This window comes from Cibotium barometz, chromosome 32 (genome assembly GCF_041138505.1).
Source record: "Cibotium barometz isolate CiBa-2024 chromosome 32, ASM4113850v1, whole genome shotgun sequence".
Lineage (NCBI taxonomy): Eukaryota > Viridiplantae > Streptophyta > Polypodiopsida > Cyatheales > Cibotiaceae > Cibotium > Cibotium barometz.
The window spans coordinates 23130584-23156301 of record NC_141077.1 but is presented as its reverse complement, the minus strand read 5'-3'; the positions used below and the strand labels follow the sequence as shown (position 1 = coordinate 23156301).

The 25718-nt window shown below is 43.1% G+C and overlaps 1 protein-coding gene across 4 annotated transcripts; it reads right to left on the bottom strand.

Annotated features, from left to right (window-relative positions):
• Positions 1-793: 793 nt before the first annotated feature.
• On the bottom strand, positions 794-24573 carry LOC147619971 (uncharacterized). Of its 4 annotated transcripts, none has more exons than XM_086772073.1 (9): positions 24017-24573; positions 23444-23919; positions 22922-23289; positions 22744-22809; positions 22588-22650; positions 22360-22461; positions 1721-1786; positions 1571-1640; positions 794-1406 (listed from the first exon to the last, which is right to left on the bottom strand). In XM_086772073.1, the coding sequence occupies exons 1-9, from the start codon at positions 24370-24372 to the stop codon at positions 1024-1026; spliced, it is 1950 nt and encodes a 649-aa protein (XP_086628199.1). In that variant the 5' UTR covers positions 24373-24573; the 3' UTR covers positions 794-1023. The 4 variants fall into 4 exon arrangements, 3 of the variants coding, with proteins under 3 accessions (XP_086628199.1, XP_086628202.1, XP_086628200.1); XM_086772076.1 differs by lacking the exon at positions 1721-1786 and adding an exon at positions 1814-1905 and having other exon boundaries at positions 24017-24572; XR_015261701.1 differs by having other exon boundaries at positions 1024-1406; positions 1721-1905; positions 24017-24572.
• Positions 24574-25718: the final 1145 nt, after the last annotated feature.

Below are 25718 nucleotides of genomic sequence, written 5' to 3'. Positions count from 1 at the left end.
TAATTCCTAATTCAAGCACTAATCACAATTATAACCTTACTCATTTGTTAAGACCAATGCTGGGGGCTCTGATACCAACTTAAAATCTAAAGAAATTAGGGTGTTTGGAAGAAAATGACAATTTCTAATTCAAGCACTAATCACTATCTTTGATTACGAACTTAATCTTAAAAACTAGAGTATATCAAAGAAAATGGCCACAACACATTATTAACAAAGATCAAAATGCTCTAATCATACTTACTTTGACACAATAGCTCCCATAAAACAAAGGTCTAATCTTATTAGAAATTCACTTTCTAATGAGCAAGTAATTGCAACAATTACTTTTTGCAAAACCAACTTATTGCCGTAACTTGATTGGTGAACAAATTGGTTTAGTTTTCTAGACTTCCATGTGGCTCCTTTTTAGAAAAGTGATTGATCATGTATTGATGTTACAATCAATTTTTTAGACATCATGTTCTAATGTGTAATCTTAAAATCAAAAGCAACCCAAAGGCTATAGGATTGTTAAGTCTAAAACACAACACACATTATACATAGATAGGTTTAGGGGTTTGAGCTCATTGATCTTTTTTCTGGTAGCTAGCCACCTAGGCAAGGGCCTGCCAACGTATGTGACCATGGGGACACCCAGGTGTAACTAGGTGTACTGGCATAGATATGTTGCACCAACAATGTTTCTTATGAAAGCCCACTTTAGAGTAGTTGAAGAACACATTGTCCCCAAAACTCACCCTCATAGACATTGATGTTTGTATAAAAAGATGCAACTATTTCTAATCAAAATGACTCAAACATGCGCTTTTCTTTCATCAGGCATGTCAATGCTTTATACAAAAAACAACTACCTATTCATTGGGGGATTAGAGATGCATAAGACGCATCCGAAATTGTCCATCCTATATACAACTCTTATTCTGCGCCATAGGTTGTTTTCAGGCTATCTTTGGCTTTGTGAGTGAAGCAGGATCACTCTGCTACTACCCATATCACAATTTCAACTCAAAACAACATCAATCAAAGAACTGCAGAATTTATTTGCAGGCATTGGAGAAGGTCTGTATCATCCAGAAGCTGGTCATAACCATCATTTAGGGGGGCTGAACAGATGGCATCACTCTGCTTTCTAGTGTCAAGGTTCATGGGTACAGGGTTAAGTTGAGTGGGAGGATGGACCTGCCTAGATCGCGACAAATGCAGTTCTACCTCGTTAGGTAATGGTTCTCCTACTGTATGAATGTGACCTAATGGGGCAGGCAGAACTTCTATGTCATCTTCCTCCAAATGCTGACTGCCTCTCAAGGTTGTTTGCTTCCCTGACGTCTGTTGTTCACACAAACCCACCCTCCTTGGCTCAAACTGGGATGAATGATTGTCCATAATATTTATTTGGCCTGCTCCTGTCACATTGAAATGACTGTCAATTGTTTACGCAGATACTCCAAAGATGAGAAGTGAAAGACAAGCCAAATGCATGCCACTCAGTTCTCAAAGTAGTTCACAAACTACAGGTAGACTGTTCCGCAACGCACATCTTCAATAGTGTTCATATGAGAAGTGATACCTGTGAAGCCTGTTTTGATGGCTGCATGTGAACATTCTCCTTTCGAAAACTGGACTCCTTTACCAAAAACCTGTAAAGTTTCCCACATATCAGTGCTTCACAGTGACTTTCAATCAACATCAAAATGATTGTGGAGAAATGGGAAGCCACCTGTTCCACATTATTTATTGTGATGTTCAAGTAGTGAGCATATGGTGTTGGACTGAAAACAGCAACCTGTTCAGATAAGTAAGGATTTGTTACCATAAAGTGATAAAAAGCAAACCAAGAGAACTCTGATAAGCACAGGAAAATTTCGATGATGACTCAGGCATGTAGACAGCAATTCTGTCTAACTGCAACAACAAAAAAACAAGTCTTCATGCACAATCTGCTGACCGAACCAAGTAAGCTGTTTTCTAGCAATACCCGTCTCATTACCATCATCAGTGCCAACAGTGGCCCAGAGTGTCAGAAAGGTGCAAGACAAGCATAAGGCAGACCTTTCAAAATCAAATATACTTATGAACATTCTACTTCATGTGAGACCTGTCGTATATAGTGAAGCTTGAGCTGCAGGCTATGGAAGTTGATAAACAAACATGGCTGAAGCTAAAGCATAGACAATGAAAGCTTAAAGAGCGAGTGTTAGAATACACTCTAGAGAGAGAGAGACTTGCACGAGTCAATGATGGGATAGTTGTGTGTTTATTTCAATGAAAGTACAAGACCTTTAAAGGCCCAAAGGTTCTTCTCTTGACATCATTGCTTATGTCACATCACACACAAATATCTAAATACTATTGTGGGATGGTTCACACACACATACACAAACACACAAGTGACCCCTCTAAGAGATGGTTCACATGCACAAACACAAGACCTTCATTCCCAACAATCCCCCCCTCAAGGGATTACCTCATATTGCGTCCAGGATAAATCTAGGCTCATGGTTTCTTATGCCAATTTTCCTAGTCAAGAATAAATCACATGGCTCTAGTTTCACAGGCCAATTATGAGATCCAAATGGTAGAGAGCACACAGAGGATCAAGTCACAGACTCACAACACACAGCACAACTGAAAACAACACAAACTTGACCCCATTCATCATTACAATAGTTTGCTTCCTCTATGGAAAGCTCTATCTCCTCAATGATGTTGGCATCTTCCTTTTTGTGGAAGCGATACTTTTCATTGTGGTTGTTTTTCCCACAATGTTTGCACCGCTTCTTTGAGCAACAACCCTTCTCGAATCTCTGCATGGTTGTTCATACCACAAAGGGAACACTTGATACCTTTGTAGTTATTCTTGGTGAAGGAGCCTTTCCTCCCTGCTTCTTTGTTCGTCATCTTCTTCTTCTCTTCCTTTAAGGAGGTTATGACTGCTTCCAAGGTAAGACTGAGCAAGCTCTTCAAGGTGGCAATGAGGTTCCCGTAAAGCTCATCTAGCATCGACTTTATCAACAAAGCTACGACCACATCTTCCTCCACTTTCGATTTGAGTGCAACAAGCTAGTTCATGAGGGGCTTCATTTTGTTCACATGAGCATCAAAGCTCTCATGTAGTTGTAGGATCAGTCCATAGAACTGTATCTGCAGTGAAACTTTAGAGTTCTTACCTTGAGCTCCGAAGAGCTTATCCATCGCCTCATAGGCCTCTTTGGATGTCAGGAAATCTACTACATGATGGATAAAATTATCAGAGAGGCCAAAGCCTATTAGGCCAAATGCTCTTTGATCCCTTAATTTCAAAGCCTTTTTAGCTGCATCCTTATCTTCAAACATCTTATCTTCACCCTCAATAAAAGGCCAAAGTCCTCTTATGACCATCTCCAAGATTGGCCCACACCAAAGTGGGCTGCTACAAGGGCATCATGTGCCTCCTCAGGAAGCACTTGGTAGAAATACACGTCCTTGACCACACAAGGACAATTGCGCAGTACAACTATCCATCCCAAATAGTGTATTTTGAAGCAATGCCCTAAATGCAACTACCCCGATGTGCCACATCCTATGCAGACTTATCATTTGTGGGGAGAAAGTACGCAATGGCATAAGACTCCACTAGAGGGCGATGTCTCTAGTAGCTGAGGGCATGTGCAACCATATTCCCCTTCGAGGGGGATAATCTGAAAGGTGAAGTGAGAAAGCAGATGCCACCAATGCAACTAACTTTCATCATTGTTTTCTCCATCCTCCCAGGTGAAGGAAAACACACCATATTCAGTCATTGTCTTGCATATTCACAGCCATAGAAACAGTCCCAATTCAGCCATCTCTCATCCTCAGTTTTGCAGCCTTCCTACAGCCCCTTGGAAGAGAGCATTGGCATCGAGACTGGTCATCATTGGTGCTCCTACAGCAATGTACAGTCAGCCCGACTCTTGGTTTTCTGAAGGTCTTGCATTTGGGCTTATCTACAGCCCCAAAGTCAGTCATGCAGTCATTCTCTTTAAAGAAATAAAAGCAAATACTCCTAGCAATAGGAGGGGGCCCTTCAATGGGTAATTTGGGATCCAATAAGGTGTACAAATCTCTCTCTCTCTCTCTCTCTCTCTGAGGCGGTCCAGGCGCCCCAAGATGAGAGGCCCATCTCGACACCGGCGGAGACTACAACAGAGGATCAGGATCATACTAGCACGGCATGGGAGACGTCCAGTCAGAGTACTCACCATGGAGGACATTGAGGATATCCGCCATCGACCGATGAGAGACATCTTTGGATAGTGATGTGTATGATGCTTACCTTTGTTGCTGGAGTTTTCCTCCTAGATGTTATCCATTAGGCGTTCCTGGTACCGTACTTTTCCTCATAGTTGTTTCAGTTTCAGTTAGTTGTTTAGTTGTTTTTAGCTTTCCTTACACAGACATTGTATCAGATCCACCAATTGTTGTAACCTTTTTGGTCTCATAGGTCATTTTGGCCTTTTGAAGACGTTAATATATCATTTCATTTCATTTCATTTCTCTCTTAAAGCTTGAAGTGATAAAGTGGATTGCTAAAAACTCACGAAACTCAAGATACAGAAGGCGGTGTGAGACTGTGTGACAGGATTCTTCATCTACGCATAATTCCGTTGCATGTTACATTGGTATTAGATCCAGCTTGTCCAAACACAAAGCATCCTAGCGTGAGAGCATCCTTGGATGGGCATACTCCACCGAATCCAAAAAAATGTCTACAGAGGAGAGTACACATCAGCAAGAAGACGTCTCCCTCGAAGGAGACCATGCTCTTCCACCAACAGCAGCTACCATAGCTCTACTCCGAGCTCAAAACCAACTTCTCATGGAGCGTATCCAACTCGCGGAGCAAAACCCACTCCACTAGCTACCTCCGACTTCATCTCTCTCTTTTTTCAGATGGAACAACAAAGATGAGAAGATGAGGCCAGACGACGAAAAGAAAAAGTTGAAGCAACAAGAAAGCTACAAGAAAAAGCAAACAGACTGGACTATGAGGAAGCTCAACGCAAGCTTGAAGAAGATCGGCATCAAGGTTGACCTCGCAACTTGGGAGCACCAACGAGAGCTCGATCGTGAGCGAATGTTACTCGAACACAAGCGGGAAAGGAAGGCCATGCAACTGCAATTTCAGTATACCCTCTCTTCATTCTCTCCGCCCATAGGTGCCACCAGCCAAACTCCCGCAACATCAACGACCATCATCCGGACTCAGCCAAGCTTTAGTAAGTATGACATTAAGTGTGATCATTCAGCTATCAATCAATTTATTCATCAGTTTAATGCATATTTTCCTTTGGCAGCTGACAGATCCGCAAGATAAAGTCCACATAGCGGCTCCCCACCTTACCGGTGAGGCAGTCACTTGGTGGCAACATTGGTCTAGTTTACATACACACACGACCACAAGTGTCACAGCTTTTCACTGGGACACCTTTGTCCATGACCTAAAGAACAGATTTCTCCCTCCCCAATATATGACCAACCTATAGACTCAAACAGAACGACCCGTGCTTCAGTTTTCTAATAAGGTTATCACTTTAGCACGTTATCTCAATGGGCCAAGAAGGATCAATTCATTCGTGGATTGGATTCTAACATTTGGTTCACAATTCGCAACTTTGAACCCAACACACATGACCGGGCTTTGACTCTCGCTCAAAATGAAGAAAGATAAGCCAAAACAACCACAGTCTAGTACCAAGTCTCTGCAACAATCTGCTTCGCAACCGAGGAAGGGTAATCCATCTTCGAAAGGTGCTAAGAAGTACAACAATTCTAGCTCTAGTTCAAGAGGTAAGAAGGATAAGGAATCCAACCCCTGAGGAAAAAAGCTAAAGCAAGCATCACTAGAGGTTATCTTCCTCCAGAGGAGCAAAGGACATACCAATCAAAAAACCAATGTTTCTACTGTCATACCATTGAGCATGATAAGAAGGATTGTCAAAAATGGCAAACGAAGCAAGCCTCCAAGCAGTCTTCTTTCACAATTGCCACAGCATCTCCCGCTCCTCCAACACCGCCTACTACCACCAACGAAGTTCTGCTCTTACCTTCTATGCATCCTATGCCATCCGTGGTATTTGATGCTCAACACGAGGGTGAGGGAAATGCTGCACAAAAAAGCTTGATCCGAGCTTATGGGCCACCAGTTTGCAATCCTTTTCGACATGGACAGTTCTGTGGACACCATCTCTCTCCAATTGGCTACCAAAATGAGTTGTACATTAGTACCCTATCATTTGGATGTGGACGGGCTTACACATGGTCTCCACACCCATATATCTCAAAAGACACAAATGTTTCCTTTTCAAGTTCAAAAGGCCTCATTCCAGTGAGATTTCATTGTCTCGCCTCTTTTGAGATGTGACATGATTTTAGGAATCCAATGGTTTCGCTAGTATGAACCCATTCCCGATTGGGGACAAGACACCTTTACTATTTGTAAAGGTTTTCCTGAGCCTATCACGATTCGTGGGGATAAGAGCATTCTTAACATCCAGGGAGCAGAAGGAGCATTGATTTATGTTCTTGCTCAGTCAGCTTCTATCTCATCGATTGCAGCTGTCTCATCTTCATCTTCAATCCTGCAGTTAGCAGACATGTCTCAACACCAGGACATTATCTTCAATAGCGTGGTTGTCTCATCTTCATCTTCAATCCCACAGTTGGCAGACATGTCTCGACACCAAGACATTATGCTTAGGGACGATCTCCCACCCTCTCGTCCTGAGGATCATCATATTGATTTGGTCCTGGGACAAAACCTCCTAGCAAGTTTCCTTATCGCCTTTTCAAGACTTTCGAAGGCGAGCTAGAAAAGAGGTTATCTAAGCTTCTTCGAGCCGTGGATCGGCCATCTTCCTCACCATTTGTTGCACCCATCCTATTTGTCCAAAAGAAAGAACAAGTTTTGCACGCCTTTGTGTACATTACATGGCATTAAACAAACTCACCATCAAGAATAAGTTTCTTATGTCCAAGATTGAGTACATTTTGGAGCGTTTAGACAGTGCAAAATTCTTAATTAAGATCGATCTCAAGAGTGGTTACCATCAAGTCCGCATTCTTGAAGCTCACATTCCAAAAACAGCTTTTCGGACAGAGCGTGGTCACTACAAGTTCGTAGTCATGCCGTTTGGGCTTACCAATGCACCAACAACCTTCAATAAAATGATGTGTAGGATTTTCGCATTACTCATTGGTAATTGTGTTTTCATATTTCTTGATGACATACTTATATTCTCAGCCACTGCTGAGCAGCATGAGAAGAATGTGGAGAAAGTCTTGAAACTTTTGTGAGATAATGGGCTCTACATCAACACCAAAAAGTCTATCTTCGACATTACAGAGATTCAATACTTAAGCTACATCATCGGTTCCTCCAAGATTCGATTGGACCTCTCAAAGATTCAACTAAGACCGCCCAAGAGATCCGTTCATTCATAGGTCTTTGCCAAGCCTACAGTACGCATGTTCACCAGTTTTCCAACCTTGCAGCACCTCTCACCGACTTGCTCAAGGGGGTGAAAACCCATCGACAAAAAGTTGCAATTACAAGCAAGGCGCTTGATGCATTCCATGCACTCCATAAAGCAACCTCAAAAGCGCATGTTTTGAAGTTAGCATCTTGGGATAAATCTTTCGAGGTCATTACCAATGCCAGCAATGTAGCCATAGGCGTTGTTCTTCAACAAGACAGTAGACTAGTGGCGTACTACAGTTGAAAGTTGAATGTTACCAAAAGGAATTATTCGGTTTATGACAGAGAGCTTTTGGGTGTGATCACACAACGCTCAAACATTGGAAGCCTTTTCTTTATGGATAAGTTTTCACAGTCAAAACAAACCACCAAGCACATAGTGGCTCCAAACGATGCCAAGTGCCCAACGGAGTGATTGGCAAGCCAAATGGAGTTGGATCTTCCAACAATTTAGAGGAATGATCGAGTACATCCCTTGCAGATGCTCTTAGTCAAAGACCAACATCCAAACCATGCAAGAGTCTACCATTCTCGAAATCTCTGGAAAAAACTTGGATAGCATGAAAGATCAGTATGTCGATTCCGCAAAGTTTGGTACTCAATATAGTTTGGTCCTCAATTCTGAGCCTAACCACTATTCAATGCAGAACGGTTGGTTGTTCTACAAGAACCGCCTCTGTGTTATTCGAGAAAGGCAAGCCGCTCTTCTCCATGATGCCCATGACTCCTTGAGGCCATCAAGGTATCAACAGTGCCCTATAGAAATTGGAAAGGTCCTTTTATTGGCCAAAAATGAGGTGTGATGTTTATTCACATGTTCAAGCTTGTAAGATTTGTCAAAAAGTCAAGGTTCCACATACGAAAAAGATTGGTTTACTTCAACCTTTGCCTATCCTCGACAGACCTTTCATCGACATTTCTATGCACTTTGTAGGGCCTCTACCAACATCCATTGGATCTCACAACACTCAGTGTTTCACCATTGTGGATCGCTTTAGTAAGTTCTGCATGCTTATCTCTTGCAAGCATACGGCCACAACCGAGAACATAGCCCGCCTTTTTTCTCAAACATGGTACCCCATTTATGGTTTGCCTAGCACCATCACATCAGACAAGGATTCCAAGTTCACCTCGCATTTTTGGAGGGCATTATTCGAGAACTTTGGGACCAAGTTACAGTTGTCTAGTGCATTTCATCCACATACAGACAGCTAGACAGAAATCTATAGCCAGTTGGCCTTCGATGTTCTCAAGTCATACTGTCATGACCAACAATCAAAATAGAAACATTATCTAGTCAAAGCCATCTTAAACGATACTCGTTCATCCAGTGTCGGACGTACTCCGTATGAGGCAACCTTTCGTCACCGTTTCTCTCCTCCTTTGACGAAAATAGTATCTCCATCTCTAGAGGCTAACGTAACGACAAAATCATTCTCCGAAATTATTGAGTCAGTTAAAGACCGCTTAACCAAAGCCCATGAAGCTTACAGTATACAAGAACATAAGTCTAGACGAGATGTTCACTTCAAGAAAGGGAATTGAGTCTATTTGCGTATCATGAAACAAGAGATTGAAACAAGTGAGCAAACTTTATCCCAAGCTTTCTTTCCGTAGTTTTGGACCTTTTCCTATAGTTAACAAGCTCAATGATGTCTCCACGAAGTTAAAGTTGCCTAACAGTTGGATGATACATGATGTTTTCCATGTTTCTTGGCTAAAATCATATGTTGGACTAGAAGTTTTTGATGTTTCAGATGAACAGCAGCCAAGCGTGAGTTGACGAAGCAAAAGTCATTGAGCTTGGGCAAATCCTTCTTCATCGTTGGAAGCATGGTTTCGGTCGAAGACTCCATCAGTTCTACACGAAGTTCTGAGATCAAGGTACCCACGAAGCTATTTAGCTAGACGAGGAGTTCTTTCAAGAGTACCCCCAATTATTGGCGGACTACTTGGAAGCCATGAACTTGCCGCCAAGCTAAGCAAGAGGGAATATCACACACACTCTACACTGTAGTGCATGGTGACAAGATGGCTCATCATCAGTGCATCATTGTACAGCAGTAGGACCTTTTAGGATATGATTTTGTCATATGTCATGGCCCCCATTGTAAGCCCCAATCAGGCGTATGTCAGGCACAAGCTACGTAGTGTCAGTCAGTCAATCAAGTCTCTTAACCCACTTAAAGAGAATCATTCATGCATGTATAAGTCAGTAGAAGCCTTAGGGTTTGTATTAGTTCATGGTCTGCATTTGCATAGCATTCATCTCATGTGCACGTGAACCATTGCATAAGCCACATTTATTCATTATTATCATCCAATCGGCAAAATTTAATATCCAATCGGCCAACATTATTTCGCATAATATTCAACATATATCACATTATCAAGTTGTGTAGCATATTTATCTCAACCAACTAGCTCTATAGCCAACCGACCAGCCCATATATGCATATAAACAGCAAGCGTTTTGCATCATCTCATTCATTTAAGATTTCATCACATCGATTGAAGCATACAAGCATTTGGCCAACAGAAACGCAGCCTTGTGAAGAAGCGCTTCAGCCCTTCTCAGCCTAACAGAATTCAGCATTCATTCATCGTTTTCTCCATCTCCTGGGTGAAGGAAAACGCAGCATATTCAGTCATCCTCTTGCATATTCACAACCATAGAAACAGTCCCAATTCAGCCATCTCTCAGCCTCAATCTTGCGGCCTTCCTACAACCCCTTGGTAGAGTCCATTGGCATCGAGATTGGTCGTCATTGGTGCTTCTACAACAATGTACAGTCAGCTGACTCTTGGTCTTCCAAAGGTCTTGCATTTGGCTTACCTACAGCCCCAAAGTCAGTCATGCAGTCATTCTCTTCAAAGTAATAAAAGCAAATAATCCTAGCAATAGGAGGGGGCCCTTCAGTGGGTAATCTGGGACCCAATAAGGTGTACAAATCTCTATCTCTCTCTCTCATCTCTTAAAGCTTGAAGTGATAAAGTGGATTGCTAAAGACTCACAAACTTAGGATACATAAGGTCTTCATGCCTTGTCCTTGAAAACTTTTCATTGGTATTCTTTTCCTAAGTATTGAGTCTAGCATCCTCACTCCACCCCTTGGATGATCATCATTCCTTGGAGCCGTTTTCCTGAAAGCCTTTATTGATGTGCCCCAAGTGGCATCCGACTCATAGGGCTATCATTCCCCTTGGGTGTTGTGGAACACCACCAACCAAGCTCTTGGGAACTTCTTCCATGTCATGTGTTACTCTCCTTGTACTATGCACATTCATCTAGGACACCATCAATGCTTAGCATTGATGAACCTGGCTTGCTATGGACTCCTATGCTAGGATGACCTAAATGAATTGAAGGTTCTCCAAGTGGGTTAAGTATCAAACTCTTAACACCTAAGGCTTGGAAAGACCTACGTAACATGTCCCTGGACTAGGACTCACAATGGGGTCACGGCGTATGATAAATAATCTTAAAAAAGGTACTAATAATGTGCAAGTAAATATTGCACTGATGATGAGCCATTGTGTCACATGGCACCTCAGTGCATGGGTGCATGTGACATTCCCTTTGCTTAGCTTGGCGGTAGTTGTATGGCCTCCAAGTAGTCCACCAATATCTCTGGGTACTCGTGGAAGAATTCCACATCGAGGGCAACGTCTTTGTGAGTGCCTTGGTCTCTGAACTTGGTGTTTGACCGAAACCATGCGTTCATTTGTGGAGGAGAATCTGTTCATGATCGATAACTTCTCCTTTGTCGACCACTTCAGGCTGCTACTCATCCAAAACCTCTTGCAAGGATGGTCCAATATAAGGATTCAACCATGAGATATAGAAGACATCATGCATAGTCCACCAACTTCAACTTCATGGAGACATCACTGATCTTCTTTACAATAGGAAACAGGGCAAAGCTTCAAAAAGAGAGCTTGGGACAACGCTTGTCCACTTGCTTTAACTGTTGCTTCATGATTCGAAGAAATACCCGATCTCCCTCCTTGAAATTGGCGTCTCGTCTAGACTTGTTGGCTTGCCTGGTGTATGCTTCATGTGCTTTGGCTAGGCGCTCCTTCACGGACTTAATAACCTCTAAAAATGTTTCTGTAGTTTTGTTGGCCTCCAACGATGGCAACATCATCCTCGTAAGAAGAGACGAGAAATGGCGACAAATGTTGCCTCGTATGGAATCCTACCAATACTAGATGAATGAGTGCCATTTAGGATAGGCTGCACCAAAGGAAGAAATTGTCCCCATTTCGACCGCTTGTCGTGGCAATAACATCAAAGGCTAGCTGGTTATATATTTCTGTCTGTGGATGAAATACACTAGACAACTCCATCTTAGTCCCAAAGTTCTCAAATAATGCTCTCCAAAAATGTGAATAAACTTGGGATCTCTGTCTGAAGTAATTGTCCGTGGTAAACCACAAACGGGATACCAAAGTCAAATAAACAGACGAGCAATATCTTCTATTGTGGCCGTCTGCTTGCACGGAAGGAGCATGCAAAACTTGGCTTGCTTTGAGTGTGGAACCTTCACTATTTGGCAAATCTATGGCATGCCTAGACATATTGGTAGGCATCCCTTCTCATCTTTGGTCAATAAAACAACCGCTCCAACTTCTCCAAGGTATTGTTGATACTACGATGACCCCCAATAAGAGAATCATGGGCATCATGAAGAAGTGCATGTCTTTTCTCTGTTAGTAACATAGCCAATTTTTGTAGAACAACTAGCCATCTTGAACTTTAAAATGACCCGGTTCTAAACTGAGAGCCAAATTGTATGGAGTCCCGAATTCTACCGAATCGGCATACATCAACTAGCCATCTAGAACTGTAAAATGACCCAGTTCCGAACTAAGGGCCATATTGTATGGAGTCCCAAATTCTACCGACTCCACATACATCAACAACAAGGTTATTCTTGTCACGGACATATTCAATCATGCCTCCAAACCATTTAAGTGACTGGTGATCAATCTTCATGGTGAATTCCCTCCCATAAAGGAAAGGTTTCCAATGCTTGAGAGCCGTGATCACCCCTAATAGCTCCTTGTCATACACAGAATAATTCTTTTCGACGTTATTCAGCTCGAGGTTGTAATAAGCCACGAGCTTGCCCTCTTGCTGTAAAACAACACCGATGGCAAGATTGCTAGCATCAGTGATAACCTCAAATGGGTCATCCCACGATGCCAAATTAAGAACTGATGCTTCTAAGGCCACTTTCTTTAATGCATGGAAGATCTCAAACCCGTTAACGAACACTTTTTGTTGGCACACCTTCACGCCCTTGAGCTAATCTATGAAAGGTGCCACAAGGTTAAAAAAACTTATCCATATGGGTACTGTAGGCCTAGCAAAGACCCACAAATAATCTAATCTCTTGAGCACTCTTAGGAACATCCATCCCAATCCACTATAGCCTACACCTTTTTAGGTCAAGATGAATACCGGAAGCGTTGATCATGTATCCCAAATAATAGACCTCTATTAGGCCAAATGCGCTCTTCTTCTCATTTATGCAGAGCTCATTGTTCCACAAAAGTTGCAAGACTCCTCCACATCCCGCTCATGCTACTCCATAGTGGCAAAAAAGATAAGTATATCATCCAAGAAGATGAATATATGCTTTCCAATTAGCTCTATGAATACCCAAGGTATCATTTTATTGAACGTCGCTAGTGCATTGGTGAGACAGAGTGACATCACCACAAACTCATAATGGCTACGTTCTGTCCAAAAAGCCATCTTTGGAATGTCGGTCGTAAAAATCCGAACCAAATGCTAGACACTCTTGAGGTCTATTACTTAGCACCATTGAGACGCTCCAGAATGTACTCAATCCTAGGTATTGGGAACTTATTTTTGATGGTGAGATTATTCAGTACACTCTAGTCCACACATAGACATGCAGTCTTGTCTTTCTTTTGCAAGAATAAGATGGGTGCAGCAAACGGTGAGAATGATAAGCGGATAAATCCAACCCGGAGTATTTGATATAATTTTTGCTCGAGTTCACCCTCCAATGCCTTAGATAGGTGATAGGGAAACTTACTAGGCGGCTCTACCTCGAGGACCAACTCAATGCAATGATCCTCAGGACGAATGGGTGGGAGGTCATCCCTCAACATGATCTCTAAGAACCATGGAAGGAAACCTACCAACTTTTTCTCTAAGAGTGTTGCTAGTTGAACAATAGGCTATTGGGCGCGGACATAGACCACCGCACACTCATGTCCTTTTTTTATTGCTCGATGGGCCTGTACATGCAAAATTAGTAGGATTCCAAAAATGTTCCTATCCCCAACGAACTATGACAAGCTTAGATTCGCACACTCATTACTCACAAATCTCAACAGTTTGAGTTTCATGTTCAAAAGACCCCATTTCAACGAGATTTCATTGTTTCAGCACTTTTGGGCTATTACATGATTCTCGGCATCCAATGGTTTCGAGAATATGTGCCCATTCTTGATTGGTGGCAGGACACCTTCACCAGTGTTGATGGTTTAGACCAAGTGTGAACGCATCCACGACTAAATTGTGTGACTACAAGGTACAACCCATCTTTGTAGCCAACTATCACGTGCATCCCACACTTGGATGCCATATCTGTACAGCGGGTGCAAAACTTAGAGTGGTAATTGGCTCATTGTAGGTCCTTGTTCGAGACAAGTTAGCCAAGGGTCCACTGTAGAGGGTCATGGTCAAGTGTGCATGTCCCACACACGAAGTCGGTGCATGTCCCACACATATGTGTAACCCTCTGGAATGATGTAGAGGTGTACCTGTTATGACCCCGTGTTTTTCCCTCTGGGGACAACAAGCAGGTGGGCACAGGCACGGGATGGCCAGTGTGAACGGCATCAAGTTGGATATGAAAAGAAAACCCATATATGGTGGCCAGCGCAAGTGTGAAAGGGGACAAAAGGGATTTTATTGTTCATAAGGTTTAATAACCTTTGATGATAAAAATATTTCATTTTTAAAAGCATGCGTTTTTAATCTTTGCTTTTGGCGTTTTTGAGAAAAAGCAAATCACCTCTTTTAAAAAGGTGAAGGGTGGCGCATGGAATATACAAGGGCGCATCCCCTTGAGGTGGTCGCCGTGTGGAGTCGGGTGCTGCTGTGTGTGGCTACCAAGCGGCTACCAGGCGGCCACCAGGCAAGTGACCAGGGCACTGCTGCGCATGGGCCACAGCAGGCTGCTGCACACATGGCTACAAGCGGCTGTTGCGCACATGGCTACAGGGCGCTGCTGCGTACATGGCTATAGGCGGCTGTTGCGCACATGGCTACAGGGCGTTGCTGTGTACATGGCTACAGGCGACTATTGTGTACAGGGCTACAGGGCTGTTGCGTACATGGCTACAGGCGGCTGTTGTGTACAGGGCTACTGCTGCACACATGGGCTACAGGGTGTTGCTGCGCACATGGGCTACAGGCAAGCGGGCTACAGTCCGCTACGAGCGCCAGGTGGGCTGCAGCCAGTCAAAGCAACCAGGCGGGTATCAGGTGGAGGCTCTCTACGCCAAGTGGTTGCACGTATGGGCTTAAGCCAGCAACGGGCGCAAGGCGGGAGACTCTCTACAGCCAGGAGAACTGCAGGCGGCCACCACAGAGACGCAGGGGGTGAACAGCACGCTTGACTCTCTCTCTCTCTTGGAAGGAGGTGAGCTAAAGGAGGCACCGAGGGGCTAACAGCCAAGGGGTTTCTCTCTCTCTCTCTCTCTCTCTCTCTCTCTCTCTCTCTCTCTCTTCGCAAGCAGGTTTTGTTTACGAGATGATGTTCTTGGCAAAGATGTGTTGTTGCTCTTCATCTTGGACTTATGTGTATTCAGGGATTGCTTGACACGTCCTCTATCTTTCTCTCTCTAGGTTTTTGGCACCGTGATTGGATGGTGCATATGTGGGTTTATCTGTCATGGAAACATGACATTGGTTTTTCGAGAAGATACAGGACTTTGGTATCGAGGATACAGACCTATGGTTTATGCGATACAGGTCTTTGGTTTATCGGATACACGTCTTTGGTTTATCATATACAGGTCTTTGGTTTCAGGTGGAAAGCATGTCTTTGGATTCATGTGAACAGGTTATAGTTTTCTCGAGGTTACATGCAAGCTATGATGATAGGGAAGGACATATGGTTTGGTTCAACCCTACTACTGTTTGGGAAAGGGTTTATGGGATCCATGATGGAGAAGACCTTTTCAAGCAGGAAGGTGTTGTACAGGTGTGCCTTCTCTATGGAATGCTTTGCTGTAATAACGAGAGTTCTTATTTGGAAGTCTTGGGTGAAAAGCTTTGAGGGATCCTATTGGTAGAGGATTCTACAAGTTGTACTTTGTACTCATATTTGATCAAGTAAAGAAATACCACAAGGGACACCACTGCATTTTGAGGCCAATCGGTGTCCTTGTACTATTTGCAGGAGCACTCTAGCTCCCCCTGATTGTTTCCTTCTCCAGGTCCCCATGGGTGATGACCTCCTAGCAAGTTTCCCTCTTGTCTTTCCAAGGCTTTCAAGGGCAAGCTAGAACATCTGTCAGTTCTTAAACATTTGAAACATGTTCCTTATGGACGCATTTTCCCAGTCATCACAGCCCACCAAGCACTTAAGTGGCTCCCGAGATGATGCCAAGTACCCAATGGAGTGATCAACACACTAGACAAGGTCAGCTCTTCCACCAGGTTGGAGAAATGATCAAGTACATCCTTAGTCAACATAATCCAGTAGTAGAGCATCCAGACCAGTCAGGAGTCTACCATTCTCAACATCTCTCGAAAAGACTTAGATAGCATAGAAGATCAGTATGTCAATTCCGTAGAGTTCGGTACTCAACCCAGTTTGGCCCTCAATTTTGAACCTAGCCATTATTCAGTTCATAGATAGGCAAGTTAGTTTAGACGAGATATCCACTTCAAGAAAGGGGATAGGGTCTATCTGCGTATCATGAAACAAAGATTGAAACAAGTGGACAAACGTTGTCCCAAGCTTTCATTCCGTAGTTTTGGACCTTTTCCAATAGTCAAAAAGTTAAGTGATGTCTCCATGAAGTTAAGGTTACCTACCAGTTGGACAATGCATGATGTTTTCCATGTTTCTTGGCTAAAACCATATGTTGGTCCAAAAGTGTTTGATGTTTCAGATGAACAGCAGCCAAACATGGTAGACGAAGCAAAAATCATCGAGCCCGAGCAGATCCTTCTTCATCGTTGGAAGCATGGTTCCGGTCGACGGATACGTCAGTTCTATACGAAATTCCGAGATCGAGGTCCTCACGAAGCCGTATGGCTAGATGAGAAGTTCTTTCAAGAGTACCCCCAGTTGTTGGCGGACTACTTGGAAGCCATGAACCTGCCGCCAAGCTAAGCAGGAGGGAATGTCACATGCACTCTGCACTGTAGTGCATGGTGACAAACTGGCTCACCATTAGCAATGCAACATCTCTACATTATTAGAACCCAGTTGGATGATATTTGTCGTATGCCGCGACCCCATTGTAATCCTCAATCCACGATAAGTCAAGCATGAGCTACGTAGATCATTCTCATCCATAGCAAGTCAATCAATCAGTCTAAGTCCCTTAACCCACTTAAAGAGATGCATTCATGCATATACAGTCAGTAGAAACCTTAAGGTTTGCATCAGAAAGCATTCTACATATTGCACATCACTCATCCATTGCATCTAGAATAATGGAAAACACCCCATATATCATCTAGTATTTATCAAGATATTTACTAGGATTTTTCTGGTATTTTTTCCATCATTTTCAGCTTTTTACACATCATTTAGGCATTTATGTTGGACATGAGCAGTCGGCCAGCTCAATAGCCAGCCAACTGGCTCCTTGTGTCCATATAAATAGAGTTCTTGCATAATCATTCATTCATTCATCATATTCAGCAAAGGAGCATTCAAGCGCTTGTCATCCTCAGCACTAGGAGCATAAGCGAATGCAGTTTCAGCCCTATTCTCTCAGCGTTTTCCTCCTACAACCCTCGGCGCATCAACGCATGAGCATTCAACCCCTACATCAGCAAAACGCAGTAGTTTCAACATTCAGCCAGCATTCAACCTTGCGTTTTCTGCATCCATACAGTTTTCAACATTCATCTATTCATCGTTTTGCTCCAGCCACTTGGTGAAGGTAAAACGCAGCATTCATATTCATTTACAGCATTCATACTCAGTCTAGAACAATCCCAAACAGCCCCTCTCTCAGCCCTAGCTTTGCATCCCTCCCTCATTCCATTGGAAAAAGTGCATAGGCTCGAGATTGGACATCTTTGGTGCTTCTACAGCAGTGCACAGTTCAGCCCAACTCTTGGTCTTCATAGGTCTTGCGTTTGGCATATCGTCAGTCACACCGTCAGTCTCTTTAAAGATAATAAAGCAAATACTATCTCGATAACGGGATAGGATGCCCTTCAATGGGTAATTCGGGACCCTATACAGTGTACAGTTCTCATCTCTCTCTCTCATATCTCTTTAAAGTTTGAAGTCTTAAAGTGGATTGCTAAACTCACGAAACTCAAGATACAAAAGGCGGTGTGAGCATGTGTGATAGGATCCTCCAATACGAAGACTTCCGCTGCATGTTACAGCACAAGAGTGATAAGGGTATTATGATCATCACCATCTATGTAGATGATCTTATTGTTGGGGTGACAACTTGGATGAGATTAAGAATGTGAAAAGTCTTCTCAAAAGGAAGTTTGAGATGAAGGATTTGGGAGATCTGCGCTACTTTTTGAGAATTGAGATCATTCGCACACGTGAGGGTATTTGGCTTTCATAGAGACAGTATGTATTAGACATGTTGTCCAAGTATGGGATGGCTGATTTTAAGTCAATCTCGGTACCATTAGATCAAAATGGCAAGCTTAGTATAGATATAGGTTATGTGTTGGAGGATTCCATCATATACAAGAAGATTGTGGAGAGTTTGATCTATGTCACGATCAACAGGCCAAATTTGAGTTACGATGTTGGCTTAGAGAGCCAATTTATGCAAGTTCCGCGCAAATCACATCTTGACAGTGTGTGACGCACACTTCAGTATTTGAGGACCACTGTTGATTATGCATTGTTTTATGCAACAAGTGTACCATTGGAGCTATATGGATACAAAGATGCAAATTGGACAGGTAACATCTCAGACAAGAGATCTACCAGTGGATTTATGTTTTCATTGGGGAGTGCTGTTGTGACATGGAGCAACAAGAAGCAGCCCACAGTTGCCTTGTCAAGTACAGAGAAGTTGCGGTGGCAACGTGTGTGGTAGCTTGGTTACGCAAGCTACTTGTTGATTTGGGGTTGCATGTGGAGAAAGGTTGTCATATATTGTAACAATCTTAGCAATTTACAAATGGCTAGGAACCCAATTTTCCACGCACAAACGAAACACATTGAGGTACATTACATTTTTATCAAGAAGAGAGTCTTGGCAGGCGACATCGACTTGGCCTACGTCAGCACACAAGATCAGGTCGCTAACATCTTCACAAAGACCTTGGGAGCTGAGAAGCTCTGCAGATTTCGAGATATGCTTAGAGTTCATGAGCTGGAGTTGAGCTTGAGGAGGAGTGTTAAGATGTCAAGCTCAACATGAGCTGACACTCACGAGGCGCCTGCATGTTCGTTCGACATTTACATCACTGGCGGGTTTGGTAGCTAGCACCGACATATCTCTGCCAAAGATTCTACAGCTGGACTACACCGACTAGTCCACACCTACCCACTCCACTTAGCGTATTTACATTATAGACCGCTTGTATATACTCTATTATGTGTGTTAGTCACTTTATCTTCTTTGTAGACCTCTTTTGTTGTGTGAAGAAGAAGAAGAATTTTCAACCTCTCATCTTGTGTGTTCTCTTCTTCTAGGATTTGTGTGAGTGTGTGTGCTTGCAAGAGCTCAAGCTCTCTTCTCCCCTGCATCTTTTCACACCGGTCATTCCAAACCCCTCGAATGTCCTCAACCCTGAAAATTAGCCATGAATAATCAAAGCTCTTAGCTAAAGCCTAAGATACAAGTTACAACAAGAAAAACTAGTTGGAAGCTGAAACTCCACATGTTGAGTACCTCTCGTATGTCAAGAGAGTGCATCGGTTAAAAGCTTCTCCAATCCGGTCCATGAACTCGTGAAAGAATCCAAGAGTGTTGCCCCCATGTCAATGATGCGAAGAACCCTGTAGATTGGTTGAAGAGCGCTCACCAAAGCTTCTACCTCCTTCCACCAACCTTCTTTCATCACTTTGCGTGCAAAAGCAACTGCTCGGGTGCTCATGATCTCTCACAGCTCATCCACTCTCGACAGACCACTGTGCGCATAAGTCCCAGTCGGGACTCTCACTACCCTCTCAACCACAATGACATATATGCAAACCTGGTTTATAAGCGCTTCAAAAGCTCAAGGTCACTATCGGCACAATACATTGCCAAGACCTTGGATCTCTTGGTAACAAACTTCACTAAGCTACACACGGTGTCAAAGATGTTAGCAATCCACCCAAGATTTCTATTGACACTATGATGCTTCTTTTGTATTTTGACAATTCAATTTCAATATCGTGAACATCAAAGTTTTCTATCTTATAATTATGGGTTTATGATTTTTGATTTGGGATGCTTCGATTACTTTATGGTGCTTTGATTACTTTGTATGATGTTTTGATTTATGTTGCTTTGATTAATTTATTCTTTAGTTGTCTCTATCCACAAATTTTTACACAATTCAACACAACCAACGTGAGAGATGGCAAGCACGGAAGTTAAGAAGTGTGGGAGGAGCTGGAAGGGACTTGTTTTTGCAATGCAATGGCTTCTTCGTTGGTTTTCACAAGCGCAAATAGACGTTTTTTTGAAAAATGAGCTCTTTGGATTAAAAAACGCCCAAATCGTACTCATAATAGGAGTGAGGAAAAGAAACGAGTTTCATTCAAAAGAAACGTTTATGAAACATTTCATTTCATAAAATTTGAATGAAACTCATTTCTTTGCAACTATGTTTGGAACCCAATCCTATGTATTTGTCTCGCTTCTCTCTCTACACTCTTAATTTCATTACATTGTGCTATTCATCGTCAAGAACAAAGGGGCTGAAAGTATTTATCAAAGTATAATCCTAATCTATAAGCTTCCGCATGTTACACCAACTGCGGAGAGATGGCGTCCTCATAGTTGCCCATGTCAAAAAGGACAATGAATTGTTGTCCCTTCTTTGTGCGATAGACACAGATTATAGCTTTCGCCCGCTCTTCGGGAGAGTTTGTAAAATGCATCCTCCAAATTGATCATGTAGTGGGGTGGAAAAAACCTAGCTTTGAGGTCCTTACTGAACTTTAGTTGAGCTCGAATGACAGTGGTGGATGGTGTTGGCAAGATCACGATTAGGGTTGCACGTTAGCTATTGCTCAACGATGAAGATGGAAAGAGAAAGTGAGCAAGAGAGAAAGAAAGTGAGATTGAGAAAAAGGGAGATGGCACGACAAATTTTGCACAAACTCACATGCTCTTGACTGATTGAAAGATGCAAGTACAATGTCTTTTTGTAGGTTCATAAGAACCATCTCTTTTGACTCATTATTATCTAGGATGATGTCATGGGTGACATCATCAAGGTAACATGCATGGATGACATCATAGGTTAATGTCATCATGGATGACATCATCATGAACAACATCACTAATGACCTCATCGTGGATGATGTCATCACACATATATAGCTAAGAGGCTCTAGGACCAAGTGCCAACTTGGAAAATGTTGGCCTGTAAGGTTGCCAATAACTACTGATGCAGTTGGAGTTGCACGGCTTCCCAATCGAGCTTATGTTGAGATACTCCAACGCCACGCATTTTGCCCGGCGTTCAACATCTTTGCATTTGGCTTCCTCTGTCTTTTGTTCCTCAACAAGTTCCCGTCATCTTTGCTGCTCCATGAGAAACGCATGTGTTCAAAATTTTGGAAACCTTGCTCTTTTGGTTGCTCTTGATGCTTTGTTGCTTCAAAATGCAGAAGTGGCATGTTCACATGTGGTCGGTTCTAGGAAGCATCTCACAAGTAATATTAGCATGCCATTACAGGCCTTGTAGGGGATAGGACACTCGACATGGTTCAATCTTGGGTCACATGAGGTTTAGGGTGTTCATATGAGAGGAGAAGGGAGGGCCTTCCCAAAAGCAATGGTAGGTGGAAAAGTAATCATTGTGGGGAGTGTGTATGTGTGTGGAAGTTTTATTTTTGTTTTTTTGGGGGGGTGTTTGGGGGGGGCGGGGGGGATCGTGGTGTGCCTAGCAGGACGTTAAGGAGACATTAGGCAAAAGGCAATCCTTGTGCAACTAACACTTAACCCTCTCACACAGGCTTAATTGTCCTGCATGTTATTCTCACACAACTTTCCAAATCACAGTGGCAAGCTATGAGAAGCTTAAATCATGACGCACTCAATGTGTATGAGCATCGATGTGTGGAATGCAGCAAGCTGAAGTCCCTTGTGACATTTGCTCATGCTTTAATTCAGTGCGAGGGGGAGGGCCATGCTCCTAGGGATGCATATTACAATTCTGTCTTACTCGTGGCTGGGCATTATCAAATGACAAAATTGTTCAATACACTAAATGAACATCTTGCACAAGAGTAGCGCCTTTTAAGCTTTTCAAGCTTGTAAGAAAAGGAATCGCTGTGAGTCGTCTCAAGGGTAAAGCTGCTTTTCCAGCATTTGTATCAGCTATTAGTAATTAGCACGATGATATGATCACACAACTATGTCTTAGACAAACTTTCCCTTTACTACCAAATCAAAAGGAGAGCAAAATTTGAGCACATTCACACCTGGTGTAACAAGATTACAGCTCCAGGCTCTATAAGCCTTCCAAACTCAGTCTCCGTCATCACCCTTCTATTCACAGTACCGCTAATAGTATCAGACCGATCCTGCAATGGCATAAGAAAAACCACCTTCAAGAAATGCTAACTTCTGCTAGAAGATATCAAAAGTTCAAATTTCAACTTACCAGTGAAAAATGGCTGCATTTACTGACTCTGATTCAAAACACTCACCTTTAAATTGATTGTCACATCCCCACAGCCATTGGAAATGCAAGTTTTGATGACAGCTACAAGCTACAAAAGGTTGAAAACAGCAACAATCAGCTTTACAAAAGACCATCCTTAATACAATAAATCTGACTTGATATCTGCCACCTGTGCAATTACCTTGGGTATCCGATTTTCTGTTCTGGATGTCTTAACAGAATTTACAGTTGACACTGAGGAAGAAGACTGCCCTATACAAAAGGAAAGACATTGGTCAATCACATGGAGAAATGTTTAGAATGTTTCTGAATGCACTAGATATGAGACATAATAGAAGCTTCTGAATCATGAAGTAAACCTTCCCAAGGTAGTTCATGGCACTAAGCCAAGCCCCACTCTGAAAATCTGCATCATCAAGGACAGATGCCCGGCACAATGCTGGATTATCGTTTCTCATCCTGTTGTTTCCAAAAGACAGATGTGTTTTCTGGCCTAAACCCCTTTGAACCACACCTGCAGGACCTGGTATCTGGTAAGGCAGGTCTTTGTGAAGTGACCTTGCACCTCGAGACTCTGAGCATTCCGATTTCTCTCCATGGACCAAGTCCGTTGGACCTGCTGGAGAGGACATCCTGTGTACTGAAGACTGCACTCCTGAAGGCCTGTCTGGAGTGTTCCGAAATGCTTGATTCATAACCTCGAGGTTGTGAGCTTGCTGAGAAACACCTGCAAAGATAGAGAAACCATGTGAGCATGCTTAACGGAACTGCAAAGGTAGGTTGACCATGAGAACACACTGGAAAGCTCCTGTGAACATAGATGAGCCATGGAAACTCAGGTCAACCGAATTCTCTAGATTGTTAATGACACCAAGACATACCTGCTATTTGCTTGGAGCTAGGGGCCATCTCATCACGACCACTTTTCTGTAGCCACAAAAGGCCAGCTTTCTTTTGCTGCAACAGATCATCAGATGCTCGCTTGAGGATCTGACTTGCTGTTGCTGGCATCAATGATGCCGCACCGTGGCCCACATGTGCATGGTGAGGTTCATCTCTCAGCACCTCAGAAAGAGACATTGCTTCCTCATCTCTGTCAGTGATGCAAAACTCAGCGTTTCCCAGATCAAAGTTGAAAGTTTCTCTACAGGCTGGAATAGAAAGTGAATCGCAGTGTTCTTCTCCCAGCGTGTTAACATCTCTGCTTGCAAAAGCTTCAACGCAGGCCTCATCATCTTCCACGTTGGGGTTTTCAATGCACGTGGCATTTTCCAAATTAGGGCTCTCTCTACAGGGAGAGTGTTCGAGGCTAGGGTTTTCTACGCGGCCAGCATGAAATCCCAAGGTAGAATTTTCCCTGCAAGTAACATTTTCAAGGTTAGGGCTTTCGCCGTGGGTAGAGTGTACGAGGTCAGGGTTCAATTTAGGACTTAGGGTTGGGATTAGAACTTTGCCTGCGAGTCGTGATTCTCGAGCTAGGGTTTTCCCTGCAGACTGCTTTAAGGGCCAGAGAAGGCAGTGGATCGAACCTTTGTTTCCGCTTTCTAGCGGAATCGTCGAGCTCTTCAAGCAGGGCAGGCGGATTCTGCGAGGGGCGGGGCTTTTGGAAACGCTTGAGAACGCCTGATGCAGCTATGGAGTGCTGTGGATCTGCAGAAGAGAAGATTGCAGGAGGAGAGAGAAGAGGAGGAGGAGGAGGAGGACCTGCGGCAGGCCGTGGCTGCGAGCGTCGCTGGGAGGATTCCCCGTGCTTGAAAGCTCCCAGTATGTCTGAGTCGTCGATGTCGAGCTCATCCGCCCAAGAGGACATCCTTACCTGCAGCTTCTGATGCTGCTAATGAACTTTCACATATCATACCAAGGTGCATTTCAAAATTTGGCGGGCCGTTACGACGGCCACCACCGTTAACTCCCATGTGAGGATGCTCATGCAGAACGATGGCTAATAAGGCCTTAGATAAGGGCACCACAATGGTGCTTTCTTTGCGGCATTCGTGTTCAGACAAGGTGGAGATAGACTCTAAATCAACTAGGTGGCATGTTTGCAAATGCCTAGGAGTTGTACTCACTCCAAGAATTTCTCCACCTTTTTGGAGATGTCCGGGGAAGAATGCTTGGTAGATCCACTTCTCAATATAGTAGGTACCCACACAAACTAGTAAGTTGGAGGAGATGAGAGAGTAGGCCCTTCGAGCTCTATCTCGCGCCGAGGTGCGCGCAGGGGGCCGGGGGGCGGGGGGTGTGTGTGTAGTGGTTTGTCAATTCCGAATGGGCTCACCCCCACTCCTCCCATCCCCTAAGGGCTGGGATTAAGTAACAACCCTGTCATGACCCCCCCCCCCAAAAAAATAGTAATTAGGTTATCGAATATAGATGGTACACCTCTCGAAGTAATAGATCCATGTTAAATAGCCTTTAACAAGGCTGCAAATGCTCCAATCATTGACTATGGAAGATGGTCTCACAAAATCCTTAAAGAACAACATGGATTGTACACCTCTTAAAGTGATAGATCCATATTAAATAGTTCCTTTAACAAGGCCATGAATGCTCCAATCAAGAAGATGCCTCTCACAAAATCCTTACATAACAATTGTTGATGAAGTTAATCGTTTTGACTACAGCACTGCGATAACACTTTTTCTATGATGGATGAGCATTTTCATTAATGAAAGTGGAGGATAGCACTTTCGTTGCTCGGAGGAGTAAAGTAGAGGAAATTTTTACATAGCCATACACTAAATAACAATGTACTTGTATTTTTGCTCATGAAGACATAATAAACAAGGATGAAAGTGGAGGATAGCACTTTCGTTGCTCTAAGAAGTAAAGTAGAGGAAATTGTCACATAGCCATATAATAAATAACAATGTACTTACAATTTTGCTCATCAACACAAAAACAAAGGAGAGAATTTCGAGAGTAATTGTCAAAAACGAGATGGATGCTCTGACTCTTGAATATAGAAGCCTCTCAGAGAATGAGATTTTGCTCAATAAAGAAACAAAGGATAGAATTTCAAGCGTAATTATCAAGAACGAGATGGATGCTCTGACTCTTGAATATAGAAACCTCTCACACAATGAGATGGATGTTATGACTCTTGAATATAGAAGCCTCTCACACAATGAGATGGATGCTTTTAGACTTGAATAT

Bases quoted from the DNA above. Each gene is read 5' to 3' on its own strand.
- LOC147619971 (XM_086772073.1), bottom strand. From the start codon at position 24,372: ATGTCCTCTTGGGCGGATGAGCTCGACATCGACGACTCAGACATACTG. The intron at 22,462-22,587 runs GTGAGTGTTTTG...ATGCCATTGCAG, and splicing joins ATGTGACAATCAATTTAAAG to GATCGGTCTGATACTATTAG. The intron at 1,641-1,720 runs GTGGCTTCCCAT...GAAACTTTACAG, and splicing joins CAATAAATAATGTGGAACAG to GTTTTTGGTAAAGGAGTCCA.